This window comes from Etheostoma spectabile, chromosome 16 (genome assembly GCF_008692095.1).
Source record: "Etheostoma spectabile isolate EspeVRDwgs_2016 chromosome 16, UIUC_Espe_1.0, whole genome shotgun sequence".
NCBI lineage: Eukaryota > Metazoa > Chordata > Actinopteri > Perciformes > Percidae > Etheostoma > Etheostoma spectabile.
In genome coordinates, this window is record NC_045748.1 from 1,429,575 (window position 1) to 1,448,344 (window position 18,770).

At 40.3% G+C, this 18,770-nt stretch overlaps 1 protein-coding gene across 2 annotated transcripts in view; it reads right to left on the minus strand.

Moving 5' to 3' along the window:
- Nucleotides 1–18,770, minus strand: part of stxbp1a (syntaxin binding protein 1a) — a 50,839-nt gene that overhangs the window by 12,318 nt on the left and 19,751 nt on the right. For both annotated transcript variants that reach the window (XM_032539570.1, XM_032539569.1), the window contains exons 2-12: nucleotides 7,469–7,518; nucleotides 5,892–5,973; nucleotides 5,721–5,797; nucleotides 5,001–5,079; nucleotides 4,022–4,125; nucleotides 2,034–2,182; nucleotides 1,156–1,240; nucleotides 853–983; nucleotides 571–678; nucleotides 385–445; nucleotides 25–90 (exon numbers count right to left, since the gene is read on the minus strand). In XM_032539570.1, coding sequence (XP_032395461.1) covers nucleotides 25–90; nucleotides 385–445; nucleotides 571–678; nucleotides 853–983; nucleotides 1,156–1,240; nucleotides 2,034–2,182; nucleotides 4,022–4,125; nucleotides 5,001–5,079; nucleotides 5,721–5,797; nucleotides 5,892–5,973; nucleotides 7,469–7,518 — 992 coding nt within the window. The remainder of the gene's footprint in view (nucleotides 1–24; nucleotides 91–384; nucleotides 446–570; nucleotides 679–852; nucleotides 984–1,155; nucleotides 1,241–2,033; nucleotides 2,183–4,021; nucleotides 4,126–5,000; nucleotides 5,080–5,720; nucleotides 5,798–5,891; nucleotides 5,974–7,468; nucleotides 7,519–18,770) is intronic.

Genomic DNA, 18,770 nt, shown 5'->3' on the forward strand with positions numbered 1-18,770 from the left:
ACACACACACACACACACACACACCTTGCTGAGCTCCTTCTGGTACTGAGGCATCTTCTTCAGCATCTGGGACAGATCCCTCATTGTGGTCTGTTGAAACAAAAGCAAAAGAGCGCAATATCAGGATGTGAGAGTGGCGTAGATCTTTTTATCTAACGCTTAGCAGGACAGTGGATAAGCTTCTTTCACAAAATCTACAACTATTCCTTTAAAATGTGAAGTAGATCTCTTCATATAAAAAGTTAGCAAATGCACCCTGCACCAAGTACACCTTTTTCGGGAGGAGGAAATAGAATTGAAGACATCGTACTAAGTAACACTATAGGACCAGAATTTTGACAAAACCGTATGTTCAGACTGTGCAAATCAACACTTCCTCTTTACCTTCTCCCCAGTGTTCATCCTCTTGCTGGCAGAAAATTCCTTCAGCTGGCGCGTCACTTCCCTAACGAAGAAACACAAACAGGCAAGGAGAAGCGGTAAGAGAAGAGAAAAAGGTTGTTATATCGCATAAGTCAGTATCCAAAGACTTAGTGAAGAGCTTTATAAAGTAGGAAAGAAAATACTCACTGGGACACCTCAGCTATGTGTTTGTGTCTCAGGCTCACCCACAGGTCATCGTCTTCATGCAGCAGAACCTCCTTTTCACGAGAGTCTCCGATGCCACTGGTCTCATACCTGAAGAAAAGAGACAAATGTCCTGACTGAAAGACACTCATTTAGGAATTGATTGAAGCAGAAATTAATATTTTATACACACATTCTGGAGACTGCAGCTTCAACCTAGACCTTAATACATATGGAAACACTGCCCCCTAAAGTGATCATGTTTGTCATTTGTGTTTTTCCTACTTGTAGACGTCGTTTTCGATGGGTAGCAGGTCGTAGCCCATGGCCTGGAAGGTGAGCTCATGCAGGACGGGAGAGACGGGGTCAAACGCCCTGTCCAGGATGATCAGCTGTGAGCGAGCCTTATCTGGACCCTACAAACAGATACAGGAATGAAAACAGCGATAAGACAAGCAAACACATATGATGTTATACATACAGTATGAAGTACATATAAAAGTGTAGAATTCAACTGTGCGACTAACTATTACAAACAAATCATTAGCAGGAATACAGGGGGAAAAAAAAGTTATTGTCCTGACCCACCTCTCCCATAGTTGGGTCATCAGCCTTGTAAGCATCCAGTTTGTCCTGAAGCAGCTGGGCCAGGGTGGCATTGTCCTTGTACTCGCTGACAGAATGACAGAGGTAAGGTGGGTGGGTGGGTGGTCAGAGGGACAGCCAATTGAAAGCATGTGGAGGGAGACAGACAAAGACAAATGTCCAAGCAAAACAGAGGAGACAAAACAAAAAGAAAATACAGAGGAAAACATGAGTACAATATTTTTGCTCAAAGACGTCTTTCTTATCGTTACTTCACTTGGCTGTTTAGGCTTCACTGTGCAGGTCAAACAGAGTTTGAAATCTAATCATCTTAGATCAAGTTTTTACACTAATCATCTGAAGGGAGAAAGTTTCACTACACATTAACATATTCATAGATTCCAACAAATTCAAAGAGTTTATTTTATCGTTTTAAGAATTTCAATGAGGGAATTGAAACACAAATTATTATCCCAAGCAGGGTTTTTTTTTTTTTATATGTCCTACAGTATGTCTGGAGCGGACCTTTTATAATTCTGTTTTAGTAGCTCTTAAACAGCATTTCCCCTCAAACCCCTCGCAGGTCAAACGTCCCCGGCCTGGCAGAGGTCTGAGAGTGGACAGAGAGCGCTGACCAGTGTAAATGTTTTTATGACTGCAGAGATAACAGGAAGAGCATTCTTGGATCCCATAGATAAGGTAGACACAATAACAGATGGGAAATCTGTAGTTTTCTGAGTGTTAAGGAACCAACATCCTCAATATATGGTTAGCGTTAACACCTCTAGCACAAATAAGCCATTTCCTTGACTGCTAAAATGCCTTTTGTTTTGGAAACCAGCCTGTACCCACAGCTGTCTGTTTCTGAGGGTGCTGCTCACCCTCGGTATCTGACAGCAGGGTATTCCTTCAGGGTGGCACAGAGCGTGGCCAGCTGATCAGCCAGCCTCTCCATCACTGGATTCTTTAGCTGGGTCTTATGGGGGCTGTAGAAACTGTGGAAGGCATCTGGATTGTCCAGAGAGTATACCTACACACACACACACACACACACACACACACACACACACACACACACACACACACACACACCTTAAACTTTGTTTCAGCAACAACACTGTCTTGCCTTTCCGATTTTGTTGATTTCAACTTTTCCATCTTCCTACACTTTTCTAATGTAATGTGCGCAGGAACAGTTTTCACGATGTAATGGCTGATTATTGATGTAAACGCTGATGTGATCATGAACAACAGATTATCATGAAGAATGTGAACTGTTCTGTGTAAAATACAGCAGGTTACCGTGGACAGAAACGAGCTGGATGTGTTATATTATCAAACATAGCTGATTAACATATTCTCTCCTATTCTGTTATCTCCTTTCTTTGTTCATCCTCTAAAGTCTCACTCCTTTAATCTCTTCTCCTGTGTCTGTTATCTCTCATTTCCTTATTTCCTCTTTTCTTATCTCCTCTCTTCTGTCATTGCCTTGTTCCTCTACTGCATATCCTCTCTCCTCTTCTTTCCTTTTCTGCCATTTCCTCTCCTCTTCCCTTTAATTTCCTTGCTTTCTTCTCTCTTTCCTCTCATCTCTTTCCTAAACTCTTTTTCCTCTGTCCCCTTTCCTCTCCTACTGTTTCCTTGTTTTATCTCCTTCAATCTCTTTTTGTCCTCTCACCTCCCCTTCATTTCATTGTTCCTCTCGCCTCCCATTCTTTCTGTGCCTTCTCTCTTCTCATCTTCTCTACATTCCTCTTCTCTCTCCTCTCCTGCATCCCTCGCTACCACTCCCTCTTCCCACCCCATCTGTCTACAGTCACATGTCCCTGTGTTAGCTCGGCTACCATTGGGTACAGCCTGCTGTGTGGATCCTGACTCATCCAATAAGACGAGAGCATCAGCCTGTGGGCGGGGCTGTGAGGCAGCACTTTGCCTGGAGCAGAAAACCACTGACTCTGAATTAATCAGAGTAGACAGGAGGAGAGCAAAGCATTATGGGCCAAGCAGCATCTTCAGATAGAAAGAGAGAGGACGGAGAGAAGGAGATTTGAGGGAGGGAGAAAGAAAAAAAGAAAGAAAGAAGGGGGGGAAATTAGGAAAAATATGGTTGGAAGAAGGATAAGAATAAATGTGAACATAAAGAAAAAAAGCCTGATGGAGGGCAGTGAGCAGAGAAAGCGCAAGCAACGTGCAAAGGCACGGGTGGAGGAATGGCGGGCTAAAAAAAAACTGAGGGAGGGAGGAGGAAAAACATGATGCAGGCAGGAATTTGGAAATATAGCAACGGTTGGAGAAGCAGGTGGAAGGAAAGGTGATGAGGGAAGGTGACAATGTGAGTCTTTCTGGAACCGTCTGGCAGTAAACTGACTGAGTGACTGCTGAGTCAGCAGCATTATGCCAAGCCACCACCTTAGTGTGTGAGTCTCTTTGTCTTTTTTGTTTCCATCCCTGCCTCTAACAGCCATTAACCTCCCTGTTACTATTCCTGGCTGTGTTCTTTGCAGCATCTCTCTCCTCCCACCTCACTTAATCGATCTCTCGCTACTCAAAATCAAGCTCTCTATCTCTGGATCTTTCTCTCTCTCTCTGGTTTTTACTCAGTCAGTAACAAACCGTAAAAGTTCATTAGCTTTCAGTCATTGCCTGCTTAGAGGGAAAAGAACATTGAATAATGACATGAAAGATTAAACAATCTAGGGTTGTAAAACTCTGTTCAGGCTCACAAAAAGCCATTTTGTCCCCATGGTTCTATTTTTAAATCTTTTTCAGGAATCTGGACGCACATGCACAAGCAGCATCCCTGAAGTTATCTAACATTGCCAGAGTAGCCGTCACTACCCGATACCATTACACACAGCTGGATGTTTACCTGAGACTCGTAGGGCAGGAAGGCGATGTTGATCTCCGTCAGAGTCTTGATGGTTTTGGAAGCGCGGCTCTTCACCAGCTCATTGAAGAGAGGATCAGGGCAGGCTGGGAAGGTAACATTGAGAATTTTTTTTTTTAATTTTAATTAATAGCAGACATGTTTATACATAGAGGGATTCTGATTCATTTGTCCAGATAATATCTTCGAATATTAATTTTTGACCTATTTCAATGGCGTATGAGGTTTGATAATGATGTTTATCTGCACTTTTTCAAAACACTCATCTAGAGACCTTTTTGGGAGACTAGGTTATCCTTTTCTCACAAACACTTGTCCATCAGTTGAGAGGATGTAGCAACAGATTTTATGTGAACACCACAACACATTACAAAGACAGTTACAGTAAAAAGGTAACCGCAGCATGTAACTCTTCCATAGCAGCGCCAAACTTTTAATTAAATGAAGCTCATCTCTCACCGCTGTTCAATGCAATTCTAAACTAGAATACTAAAAAGCACAACAGCTTCAAAATGTGTTTCTTAGGCACCACAAAATGAGAAATGAGAGAAAACATAAAAAAAAAAGGGACTGTGATGACCTCTGTACACCGTTCATTAATCAAATTAAGCAATTTAATTAAAGAAACACTGGTTTGTTATAGCACCTAACTAAATCCTAAAACCCATTTCCTTTCAGCTCACTGTTGATGCTTTGAAAAATTACTAATTAATGAACTGTGAACCGTGAGCTGGGAGTAAACTGCGGAGATTTAAAGATTCTATTCGGTGCTTTAACAACAATGAGCATTGTGCCCACGAATAAATAAAAATTACAAGAAAGGACTTTACCTAAGAAAGAAATAGCTACACAGAGCTGTAAAAATACAACAGAAGACATTGAAAATCCTGTAAATGTGTTAAAACAAAAACAATGTATTACATACAGTAATGCCGAAGGAAGTCTTCATGGACCTACTCACAGTCAGTGAAGAAAACATGGGCTCCCTTGTATTTAGCTGAATGAGGGTCTTTGAAGTCTGCGATGAGGGTGTGGACAGACTGAGGAGAGAGAAACAGGTAATCACGGCCTCAGATTGTAGAATCCATGTGAGTGGGTTGCCTACAGTCTGTATCACTTGTCTTGTGTACACTTTAATTCATTGAAGCTTTATTGCCATGATGTTTTGATCAATTGGTGTTGCCAACGCCTTCACATTAACCACTTAGTAGGCAAATGACCACAAGCAAAATCTTTTAAAATCTTTGCTCAAGACGCCATGGCAATAAAGCTTCCAATAATTGGCTATTGAGATCTAACATGAATACCAAACAGAATAAAGAAAAATGAAAGACCTACTTGAAGCAACAATGTATGAGAAACTAACACAAAACTGTACTGAGCTTCTTTGAAATATGACTCCTTTTCATTTTCTAATGATGACTTTGTAATTATTTATGTTTGTGGTTGGTATAACAAAATGTAAGAAAAACAAATAATTATAGCAATGTGCAAACCATTTGTGTGGAAGAGAGAGAGAGAGAGAGAGAGAGAGAGAGAGAGAGAGAGAGAGAGAGAGAGAGAGAGAGCATAGAAACAAAGAAGTGTGTATGTGTGGTTTGCCTCAGCTGAGTCAACACACAGACCGGCTGCCATGGACCCACGTCTAAATACACGTCACTATGAGTGAGAGAATGGGTACCTTCTCTGTGGGTGTAATCAGGTAAATGGCCTCCAGGCTGGGGAGAGGCTCTCGTCGCTTCAGGATGTCCTCCACAACTAGAGAAGCAGAAACAGACGTGCATGTACACCGTTGCAGAGGAACATACACAGACAAACAAACAATGGAGAGAATGTGATCATCGTCTCTTACTGGTGATGCCCTCTGTCATGATGTCTGTCATCTTGCAGCAGGATGACAACATCCTCATGCTCAGCTGGTCCACGATCAGTGCCTGGCAACAAGAAATAAGACCGTAACTTTACAAATAGTTTAACACTCAAACCACATGTTGCAGTAGTAAAACTGCCTCAATCAAACTATACATCCATTTTGTGAATTGTGTTTTACATAATGTTCACTAAGGATCATTTTTGGGGATTATTACAATCTTTAGCCTGCTCATGCTTTTAACTGACATCAGAAGTCAGTTTTGTAGTGGAAGTCTCTGCCATCCCTTTAAATCGAGGCTTTAACTCTCGTGTTCTGTTCCTGTGACGACCGTATGGCCTTAGTTATTCTGCTTTATTCCCCGGCTTTGTTAAACACACCGTTCTAAATTGAAATTGGGGCATTCTACTGTCTGTTATTTCTATGGACGCAGGTGCAGTCATAGACTCTGAAGGACCATTTTTAAATCAATGTAATAAATAAATCAAATTATTGATTTATGAACGCCCAGATAGCTCAGTTGGTAGAGCGGGCGCCCATATGTAGAGGTTTCCTCCTCGACGCAGCGGGCCCGGGTTTGACTCTGACCTGTGGCACTGTGCTGAATGTCAATCCCTCCCTCTCTCTTTTTTCATGTCTTCATCCGTCCTTTCAAAATAAAAGCCAAAAATGCCCCAAAAAAATCTTTAAAAAAAAAAAATGTATGATTTATTTAGTAAGCAGCCATGTAATAAGTGGCATAATGCAGAACAAGCAGGTCATAACTGTAAATCACTTATTTTTCAGCCACTTTCGGGGTTTATGTACTATAAACAAAGCAATAAAGACTCGCTTTACATGACCCCTTACTTTTCTAAGACTTATGCAACATTCTTTTTTGTTTTACCTGCCTTATTGAAAGATGAACATTTCCATCACAATTCAAGCACTGCAACTGCAAATTGTTTGGCCAGAAAATACAAAAAAAAAAAAAAAAAATGCCCATCACAGTTTAAACAGCTTGTTTTGTCCAACAAACCCAAAACATTAATTTTACTTTCAGAGTTTAAGAAAACCTGCAAATATTCCTATTTGAGAAGCTGCTTGTTTGGATTTTTAGTTTTAAAAAGTACTTAAAACCTGAATCAATGTTCAAGGTTGCCAATATATTTTTCTGTCGATTAACTCATCAATTAATTGAATAATTGTTTCCAGTCTAAACTCGACACACAAGATATTAATTTAAGCAAAAAAAAAACAACAACTTCATAATGTCTGAATTGGCCACTATTCAATTATTGGACAGGGAGGAGGAATAGGTTAGCAGATTTTGTTTCCCAGAATTTACAGAGCAAAATGTGTATTAAATTAAACAAATACCCAAAGCTTTACAAACTATAGAAAACAAGAAGATGCTGCAGAGTTCACTTCACTGATCGGGTTGTCTGGGTGAGGACGTGTAAGTCATTGAAAATATGATTATGTATTTGATTCACAGCTCACACATTGGAGCTCTCCTCTCCATTACGACCAGGGTTTTGTTATTTCAGGGTATAATCTTGTAACTGTGAACATCTTACCTTCCATTCTCCCTTCTTCTTCACCTTCTTGATTACATCATTCATAATCTCTGCAAAAGAAAAGAAACATCAGGAATCTGATGGGTGTGTATGATGTATCCATCCCTACTGGGGGGGGTGTGTGTGTGTGTGTGTGTGTGTGTATATATATATATATATATATATATATATTAAAAAAAATCCCATAATGATATTCCTACACTGGAGGACAACAACAGCTAAAGGCAAATACAGCCTCCAACAAGGTTAATGAGCACAGATCCTACCAGCAGAATAAATCCTCTGGACAACGAGGGCATAAAAACACAGACTGTTGGGAAGGGATTCTGCTTTGCTTCTCAGAGATCTCAAAGATCCAGAGAGGAAAAGGAATCCTATCCACTGTAAAGTCACGGCACGATGGACATGTTTATGCCATGCTACTGATATTAGCCTGATCACTGTGTCAACCATCTGCCCGCGATGTTAGAATAAATCCATTTAGGCTGAATTACTGTTTAACGTTATGCTGGATCGCTGTGCATGTAAACCGCTAAGCTCTTGGGCCCCTGCTAAAGCCTGAGGCCACTCAGATACTGATGGATTATCACAGATTAAAAATGACTTGTACAAAAAAAGATTACAGTATGCGTATCAAATAAAGATCAGGGATTTGTTCAAATCAGTCTGTGTTTTATTGCCTCTAATGGTGAATTATTCCAGGTGATGAAGAAACCAGCTGCTCATTGGCCCTTTTCAAAGCGAGTGGGTGGACCTGGCTTGAACAGATATTGGAGGAATCAAACTGTGAGGGAGAGTTGAAGAGAGAAAAGTGCGGCAAAGGTGCATACTGCTAGTGTTTTGAATTTAGCAATACATTAGTTAGTGTAGTTTTGTCTGTTGATGTGACCACCTATTAACATGGTCAGCAGCGTCGACACAGCTCATGGAGCTAATTACTTTAAAACCCTTGACGGTCCAAAAGTCGTATTTCTTCTCAGAGTCATACAGTGGTGTGAAAAAGTGTTTGCCCCCTTCCTCATTTCCCGTTCCTTGGCATGTTTGTCACACTTAAGTGTTTCGGAACATCAAACCAATTTAAACAATAGTCAAGGACAACACAAATAAACACAAAATGCAATTTGTAAATGAAGGTGTTTATTATTAAAGGTGAAAAAAAACCAAACCATCATGGCCCTGTGTGAAAAAGTGATTGCCCCCTAAACCTAATAACTGGTTGGGCCACCCTTAGCAGCAACAACGCAACCAAGCGTTTGCGATAACGTGCAATGAGGCTTTTACAGCGTCCTGGAGGAATTTTGGCCCACTCATCTTTGCAGATTGTCCTAATCAGTTACATTAGAGGGTTTCGAGCATGAACGGCCTTTTTAAGGTCATACCACAACATCTCAATAGGATTCAGGTCAGGACTTGGCTAGGCCACTCCAAAGTCATCATTTTGTTTTTCTTCAGCATTCGGTGGTGGACTTGCTGGTGTGTTTAGGATCATGTCCTGCTGCAGAAACCAAGTTCGCTTCAGCTTGAGTACACGACAGATGGTTGGACATTCTCCTAGGATCTCTTGGTAGACAGCAGAATTCATAGTTCCTTTTATCACGGCAAGTCTTCCAGGTCCTGAAGCAGCAAAACAGCCCAGACCATCACACTACCACCACACCATATTTTACTGTTGGTATAATGTTCTTTTATGAAAGCAGTGTTCCTCTACGCCAGATATACTTGGACACACACACCTCCAAAGAGTTCCACTTTGTCTCATCGGTCCACAGAATGTTGTCCCAAAAGTCTTGGGGATCATCAAGATGTGTTGTGGAGAAATTGAGGCGAGCTTTGAGTTTTTTTTTGTCAGCAGTGGTTTTCTCCTTGGAACTTGCCATGCAGGCCATTTTTGCCAGTCTTTCCTGATGGTGGAGGCATGAACGCTGACCTTAAAGAGGCAAGTGAGGCCTGCAGTCTTTGGACGTTGTTGTGGGGTCTTTTGGACCTCTTGGATGAGTGTCGCTGCGCTTTGGGGTAATTTTGGGCAGCCGGCCACTCCTGGGAAGGGTCACCACTGTTCCATGTCTTCGCCATTTGTGGATAATGGCTCTCACTGTGGGTCGCGGATTCCCAAAGCTTTGGAAATGGCTTTATAACCCTTTCCAGACTGATGATCTCAATTTTCTTTCTCAATTGTTCCTGAATTTCTTGGGTCTCGGCATGATGTGTAGCTTTAGGATCTTTGGTGGACCTTACTGTGTCAAGCAGCTCCTATTAAGTGATGCCTTGATGTGGAACAGTGTGGCAATAATCAGGGCTGGTGTGGGCTAGAGAAATTGAACTGAGGTGTGGACAACCACAATAGTATGTTTTAACAAGGGGGGCAATCACTTTTTCACACAGGGCCATGATGGTTTGGATTTTTTTTCACTTTAATAATAACACCTCATTTACAAATTGCATTTTGTGTTTACTTGTGTTGTCCTTGACTATTGTTTAATTGGTTTGATGTTCCGAAAACACTAAGTGTGACCAACATGCAAAGGAACAGGAAATGAGGAAGGGGGCAAACACTTTTTCACACCACTGTAACTCAAATCTGAACACACAGACATGACCCACTACTTTTACTGTAACTCACAAGAACAAAGATATTATCTTCAACGTCCATCACGAATAAATACAAATCCACATAAGGAAAAAGACAACTTCAGAACTTGAAGATTATCACATTTTCTTCAGTTTCAAAGTAATAGATATTTACTGATCCCAAGAAAAATGGGAAATTACGGTGTTACAGCAGCACACATACATCAGTCACACAACACTGAATATAAATATAATTGAGATACTAGGAAAAAAATATACATACATACAATATAAATGAAATAATAATAGGAATAAAATAAAAGAACAAATATTTGAATATATACAGGATGGGAAAACCAAAATGTGCAACTGCTTAAATAATATGCTAAAATGAATGCTAAATGTAAATAAACCAATTGTGCAGGTTACACTTAGTGCAGTAGTGTGGTGTCTAAAAGTCTCATCTAGCACCCAGAGATGACATGTTAAATAGTGTTATTGCCTGTGGTAGGAAGGATTTTCTGTAGCGGTCCGTGCGACATCGAAGCTGTCGGAGTCTCTTTGAGAAGGAGCTCCTCTGTTGGACCAGTGTGGGGTGGAGAGGGTGGTCAGGGTTATCCATGATAGATAACAGTTTGTTCAGAGACCTCCTCTCCACCACAGCTTCAAATGTGTCATGTTTACAGCCAATCACGGAGCCAGCCTTCCTGATCAGTGTATTAATATAGTTGTCTGTACATCCATGGATACATTGAAAACAAACTGCTATTTAGCATATTTGTCGATCAAATATAGGAAGAAAAAAAATGTCTTGACTAAATGTCAAGCGTTTTCTTTTTCAGGTTTATTTAACAATGACAATGCACACTAATAATACATATAAAATGTAAAATGTGCCAGATTTAGCCAAAAGGCTATTTTACGTCTGCTGTCCCTAGACAAATCGTCCAATGTCACACCTAAAAAGATATAATTATAATAGTAAATACAAGTTTAACCAAATACAAGTAAAAAGTTATATCAAGACTGTTTAAAATGACATTGCCTGTTTACATCAAAACCCTCACCTCAAAATTTTGAGGTATGACAAATTATTTTTTTTAATGCTTCTCTATTAAAATGGGAGCTCATGAGTGTTGTCTTTAATTTGTTGGAAGAGGGGCCCACAGTGTCAGACTTTTAAAACCCATCAGTTATGTATGTAAATATGTACATACATAACTGATCTTTTTTTTAAATTACAAAATGGTCCTTTAAATGCAGCATACGCACTATGACTGACTAGAATTTGACAGAGTAAATCCAGAAACACAGCCAGACCCCGGCCTGCACCTCCTGTGAGGCAGAGGAGCTGTGTCTGACCTCCTGTGGGACGGATGATCTTGGAATAGTACCAATATTATTCTCACTGAATGACAGAGAGAATCCCCGACTCTGATTCAGTCTATTTCCAGCATCTTCTGTGTCTTGTTCTGTAAGCTGCTGTGTCAGCACAACAGCAAAACCAAATGATACAAACCAAAGCAACAAAAACTGACACACACAGGCTTTTGTTTCATTAAGGACAGAGTACTTTGTCTTTGGAGCTGATGACAAATCTGTTCTAAAGCTCAAAGTAACAGTTGCCAAATTAAAGCTGGTTCACGGTTATTCCTAAAAAGTCAAAAGCTGTTTTTCATCCAGCAGCGGCTTCAGGCTGCAGGATGAGACAAACGAAGACGCAGCGGTTCTATCCGTCCCTCGTTTGCCCTTTTCCTCTGCTGCAGCTGATGCGTTTCCTCTTGTTCTGTGCTGCAGCATTTTTTTTTGATAAAAGGGTTTCAGATAAAAGCAGCTCCAGTCACTGAACTGATAGATCTAGTGTATTAGTATAAACTTTTTTTTTTAAGTGATTTTATGTTTCAAGATGTCACACTGCTAAAAACAAAAGTCTCTCACACATTAATGCAGATTAAAAAATAAAACGTTCACATTACATATTGTATTAAATCGTCTTCTAAAGGTGAACCAAGGAGCAAAAACACAGCTTTTGTAATCCATGTGGGTCAATGAAGGGGTATAGTTGATAAATAAAAAAATAAAAAACTCCAGTTAAAATTGTTTATCAATACATATTTAGTCCGGGGGAATATGTATTTAAAGATTACAGTCTGTCATGTTGAAAACAAAAGTTAAAGGTGCATTATACAATATTTGTATATAGACAATAAACCAAAGGATCAAACATGGCATTTGTAGAGACAGACGGAGCCGGTTTTGCAGTTCTGCTAGTTAGCTAATGATCCTTTTCATTTTTAAATATATACAGTAAATGTTTTGTTTTGTCAAAGACAATGTAGCTTTTCAGGGTGAGCTGGATGGAAACATATTGTGACGCTATATTTACTAAGCTATTTCCTCACTCCTCTCTTTTATCTCCTATGTTGACCTATACTGAGTCATGTGAATAAGGAAACTATAATAGAATAATAAAGTGGACGTAGCACACTCGCGTCACTGATGACTAAAAATGATCAAAATCACATCAGGAGGAGACAGCACTGTGGATTTTTCCTTCCTAACCTCCTGATAGAGCCGCAACAATACTGGAACGCACCAGTCAGGCAGAAGGGAAAGAACCTGAAAAAACAGTGCAACAGCTGTGTCAACCAAACAGGCAGAGGGGCGGACACACACACACAAACACACACACACACACACACACACACACACACACACAGAGACACACACACACACACCTCATAATCTCTCACATCCAGTGTAACAGGATACACTTCCTTATGGCAGACAAAAACAAAGACGTATCAAAGGCATTAACGTGTAATAAAACCTTTAAAAAAAGTAACTAGTGAAATAAAAATACAAAACACGTATTAAGAAAATCAACTGCAAAAAATTAGAAAAATTTGTATATATATTAAAGGTGGGGGGGGGAGAATTGATTCTTAGATGCATCATGATTCTCTCTAGAACGATTCAATCATCGATTCTGATAAGTTAATTGATTTTAAAATGTGTTAATATTTAAAATTTAAGGCACTCTCCAGACAGAGTGAGGTCCTAAACACAAATAACATCATTTTACCACAGTAAAAAACAAGAGCAATGTGCTACATGTTGCCTGTACGATTCATGGGGAAAATATGAATCACGTTTTTTTTTTATAAGAATTGATATCACGAATCTCTGCCATGATTTTTTTGACCATGACAAACAAATTAGCAGTACCAAACAGATTTTTTGCTCATCACCACAAGCCTGTATAGAGGCTTCAATGGAGAGAAGGGAGAGCATTGCAGCGCTTGGGAGCACTTTAAAACCTATTCTAAAACTGTCTGTTTAAAACTCACAGAAGAAAGTCGTAGACTTTGTGATGCAGTTGGCTTGTGAAATTTAATGAGAATCATCAGTCATTAAAACATGACTTTTTTTTTTTTTTTTTTAAATCAAAGTTATTTCAAAATTAAATTGTGAAAAGGGTGAATCGAGATCATGATTTTATAACGATTCATTGTGTGTAACGATTCCTACTACATGATATTGCTAATTGGGTCAGCTCTGACTACACATTATGCAGCTGACAGTTTCTCCCTTTGTCTCGTGGTTATCTCCCCTTCAGGGACTTTCACCTACGAGGACATGACCCATTTTTTCCTCTGGATCTCAGCTTCACAGCAGCATCATTGCTGAGAGAATCTGACACGGCTGATCTTAAAGAGACAGGAAGACATTTTTAGCAGGCCTCCCACTGAAACACAACAGCAGCCTTCACTGAGCTTCAGTTCAGAGACTTTAAGTGTGTGTGTGTCAGAAAAGCCCTTGAAGCTTCACTTGTAGGCTCTCAACTTAATGAAAAGCATTAAAAAATTAAAAGAACACATGAAGCCAGTTTATGAATAAAATCATGTCATTTACAGAATAAGTCATGATGATTGATCAGGTGCTATTGCAATATAGGAGGCAAATAACTGGCATTCATTTCACTGTTCAGTCCATTATTTGCCATACTGGGACACGTTGTAGTGGGGTCATGACTCAATGCCAATTGTCTTAAAATATATAAATTATAATGTTCATTTTATCCTTTACCAAACATTTTCTGGTTGTAACTTCTTAAATGTAAGAGGTCCAGACAACATTCCTGGATAGGAGAAAAACATACTCTGGTTTATTGGAATTTCTTTCAATCAATTACAATTGTCTTGGGTTGTGCTAAGCGCTGGACGCAATAACAGTGTCTCCCCAAAAAAGCCATGGGAAAGAACTTGTTTTAGTAGGGAGGTGAGCTCTGGTATTAGAATGGCTGTCGAGTGTGTGATGAGAACATTACTCAAAATAAAAAAGATTAATAGAATTTAATTGTTGGTTCTAGCTCGGAGGATGTTTCCATAATCGACCAGAGTTTAGAATGTCAACACAAAGAAAGCGAACACAAAGAAGTTCCGGTGGAACCTCCGGCGGCACGCAACCAATCCCGTAAATGAAACGTTGTCAACTCTGGTTATTATTTATGACATTTTTTAACTGATCAGTTGTAGAAAATAATGAACTCATGTAGTTGCATCTCTTATTGAAATGGTGATATGTTTTGTAGTCAGTTTAACTTTAACTAAAGTTAACTAAACTTTACTAAAATTTATCAGTGAGAGAAAGAAATGAGAAAAGATTGCTTAAAAGCACAACTCTAGAAACCCAGAGCTGGACTGCTTTTTATGGCCTTATATAAGTTTGCAGCCTGGTCCAACAGGCCTGCAGTTCCATGTCACCCTAACCGGGCCCAATCAGCACGGGTTGGTTGTGAAAATAGCAGAAGATCATGAGTTTGTAGTTTCTCTGGCCTCCAACATTCATCTCGTCAGAGGTCAGAAAATTATGCAGGTTAAGGAGAGGTGCAGGTCACCCAGCCAAAACAACAAATGGACTGAAATGAGGACTCTTTTCCCATGACCTGCACCAGTGGGTGATGGGGGATGATGTACAGAAGCGAAGGGAAAGGCAGAGTCCTGAGACCTGAGCACAGAGAGACCCTCTGTACATGTATCTGTATGTTTTTGTTGACAGTCACTTGGGTGGCATATCTGATTCCAACCAGTTTACAGTGTAGCCTATATTTTTGAGCCAAGCTGATGAGGCTTCCGCAGTCATATGAGCACACCTGGAGGTAGGAAGGCTTCATTCCTTCCCTTTGTTTTCTTCTGACAAACATAATTATATTGAATCATAACTCAAATGTTGTTTGGGTTCACCTTTGCTCTGATTCAGGGTTCCTACACATTTCCCATTTCAAAATATACCTTGCTGTGTTAAAACGGACACAAATAAGACCCAGACTACAGAGTAGCTCACAACAATTATCTGAAAGACACTGGAGTGTAATGTTTATTATGCTATGCATCATACCATAAATCCAACTAATCAATGATGAAATTTGATGGCAGCTATTGATTGAATTGATTATTTGTTGCAGCCCTACATACCAGTTGACTACTTCTACCAGTGGATGATGTGAACAGTGGCCTGCAAGTCAAAGTATTATTCTCTTTTGTATATTTTTAGCTAGATTTACAGCAGTTAATTTGTTGACACTTTACATTCTTCAGTTTGTATTATTGCAATACTCCCAAAGTTCATTCAAAATACTGCATGTATTTTACATGCAAATTTACATGCCACTTAAAATGTTAACCCCTTCTGCACAGAATAACTCTCTTAAGTATTGAAGTCAATGCCAAACAACTGACTAATCTATGAGTACTTTACAAAACCTAGTGTTTTAAAACTCCTACTAGACGCCCCAGTTAGAATTATTTCAGGAGGCATAATCTCACCTTTTCAGATTAGAAGACACCTTTTCTATTTTTAAAACATTTGGCACATCTTTGTTTTTTATGTTTATGGTTATATTTAAAAGGAACATAGGCCAAGGAGGACATATTGATTGTGAAGTAGTTATTTTGTCTGAAATAAATATTTAAATGACTCATCCTGCATTCATTAATCCAATCAAATGTAATTTGTGGCAACCATCCATCCATCCATCCATCCATCCATCCATCCATCTATCTTCATCCGCTTATCCGGTATCGGGTTGCGGGGGCAGCAGCTCCAGTAGGGGACCCCAAACTTCCCTTTCCCGAGCCACATCAAACAGCTCCGACTGGGGGACCCCGAGGCGTTCCCAGGCCAGGTTGGAGATATAATCTCTCCACCTAGTCCTGGGTCTTCCCCGAGGCCTCCTCCCAGCTGGACGTGCCTGGAACACCTCCCTAGGGAGGCGCCCAGGAGGCATCCTTACCAGATGCCCGAACCACCTCAACTGGCTCCTTTCGACGCGAAGGAGCAGCGGCTCTACTCCGAGCTCCTCTCGGATGACTGAGCTTCTCACCCTATCTCTAAGGGAGACGCCAGCCACCCTCCTGAGGAAACCCATTTCGGCCGCTTGTACCCTGGATCTGTGGCAACCAGCTAACCCTTAATATCAGACACAGTTTCCATCCTTAGCTTGTCTCGGGTCATAGAGTATGGGTGCCTCTTTGGAGGTGTGTGTTTGGATCAGTAAAAACTGTTCAGATTTTCAGAAGACAGTGGTTGCAGTCTCAGGCCCCTATCTAGCACCCGGCACAGCTCAAAGAAAGACGCAAAGTGTCTTTGCTAGTTTAAGACCAACGCAGCTGTTAATTTCCCGTCCAGCAAGGAACGAACGAACACACACACACACACACACACACACACACACACACGCAGGGAAGCACAGCAGCACACATACACACATACAAATAAATATAGATAATAGATTACAAATAAAAATAGCCTTGCTCTTCAGCTCCCAATCCTTGGAATTCTCCAGAGACTCCACACTCACTACAGCACACACGAGTGATCATATAAAATCCCTCTCTTGACTGTGCTCTCACTGCCGTTTCACTGTGATTTGCGCAGATTCAATTTACGTCCACAAAAAGTGTCAACATCACATTAAAAGAAACCTACAGCGATAGACCTTTATGTTGAAGAGCAGGATCCTTTTTGTTCCACATGAAACAGATCCGAAATTGCTATCACCAAACCCACCAGACTGGTGCACAAATGCCCAGAGGCAGCAGCGTTCTCGCTCAAAACTGGACTCATTTCAGAAAATCTTGTTCTCATTTTTCACTTAGATACATGCCACTTTACCCAATTAGTCATTATATCCACGCTAGTGAATATTTATCAAACATCTCATTGTGTTAAAATTTAGCGAAAGCACCACTATTGATAGAGTTATTAGGTCTAAATATCATGTTATTTGATTTTTTCCATATCACCCAGCTCTAAATTCATTCAAGCAGTGTTTACATTGGGTTGTAAGTGAAGCTGGGAAAGAGAACCCCAGGGTGCTGTAAATGGCAACTAGTATATAACACTGTAGACTGTTGGAAAGCAAGTAATGCACTGTGATGTAACAGTCTGGCTAGAAACTCTGAGTGCCCTGCAGTCTCCTCCAATGTACAGTTACAATTAATGTACAGCATAAAAGCCTGAACCAATATCATTTTGCATATGAAATCATCATATGAAATTAGAATAACAACTTGACACATGGAACCAGAGCATCGTGGCTGGTGTGACTTGGCTTTCGTACTGCTCCAATCCTATGCAAGTAGATATTTCTGTAATCATAAAAATGTCTCCACTCTGTGTGTGTGGGTGTGTGTGTTTACGCAAAAGGAGGATAAGCGAGCGGTCACATGGTGCTGAGGAAGAGTGGGAGGAAGAGGATGTCTGCCAGATCTGACATAGCACTTTTCCCTCAGTGAAAAAGAACGGGAATTTGTTAAGATTATATCAGCCACTGTAACCATGACTTAGAGAGCTCTATTTCAGCCAGCCTTTCATGCTCTGTTACACTGATGACATGACATTTTGCCATGGATTTATTTGGGAGAGTGTGTGTTTGTAGCGTGCGTGTGTGTGTTTTACAGAGGCCCTGGACTGCAAGCACTGCGTCACACACTGAACCCAGACAAGTGTGTGATGCTCTGCTACGGTGCTACTTCCAAGGTCAGATGAAAAGCTGTGTGTGTGTGTGTGTGTGTGTGTGTGTGTGTGTGTGTGTGTGTGTGTGTGCGCGTGTGTGTGTGTGAGTCTGCGTCCGTCCTTCTGTTTCTGTTTCACCTTCCTCCTGACACAGAGGAATAAATAACCACCCTGCTTCCAGATACTTCCAAATAAGAATGAGATGACTCATCACAACCAATCAGACAGTTCAACATGTTGTTTTGGGAAATGCACTTATTTCTTTTTTTCCAAGAGTTAAATGGAAATATCAATAGCAGTCAAATCTGTGTGTAACAGTAAGTAAGTAGCTAGATTTAGGATATGGTTAGCCAAGCTTAGCATGAAGACTGTACAAAGGTGAAAACAGCTCGCCTGGATCTATCCAAATAAACCATACCATCATCACCTCTAAAACCCACTAATCAACAGGTCGACTCATTTGTTTATTCCGGGAATAAAGTGAAATGCAAAAACTACAATTTATAGTTTAAGGGGGAGTAAAACCATATGTTGGAGCTAGGGCTGCACAATTAATCGAATTTTAATCACGATTTTGACTTCCCAAGATCAAATTTGCGTGATCGAGCGATTATTGTTTTTAAAGCGTAATTTCATAGAACGCTCCAGGTTTTTTGCAAAGCCAATCTACCGCTATAGCCTACTACCGTCTGCTCATGAGCCAGTCAGAGTAGTT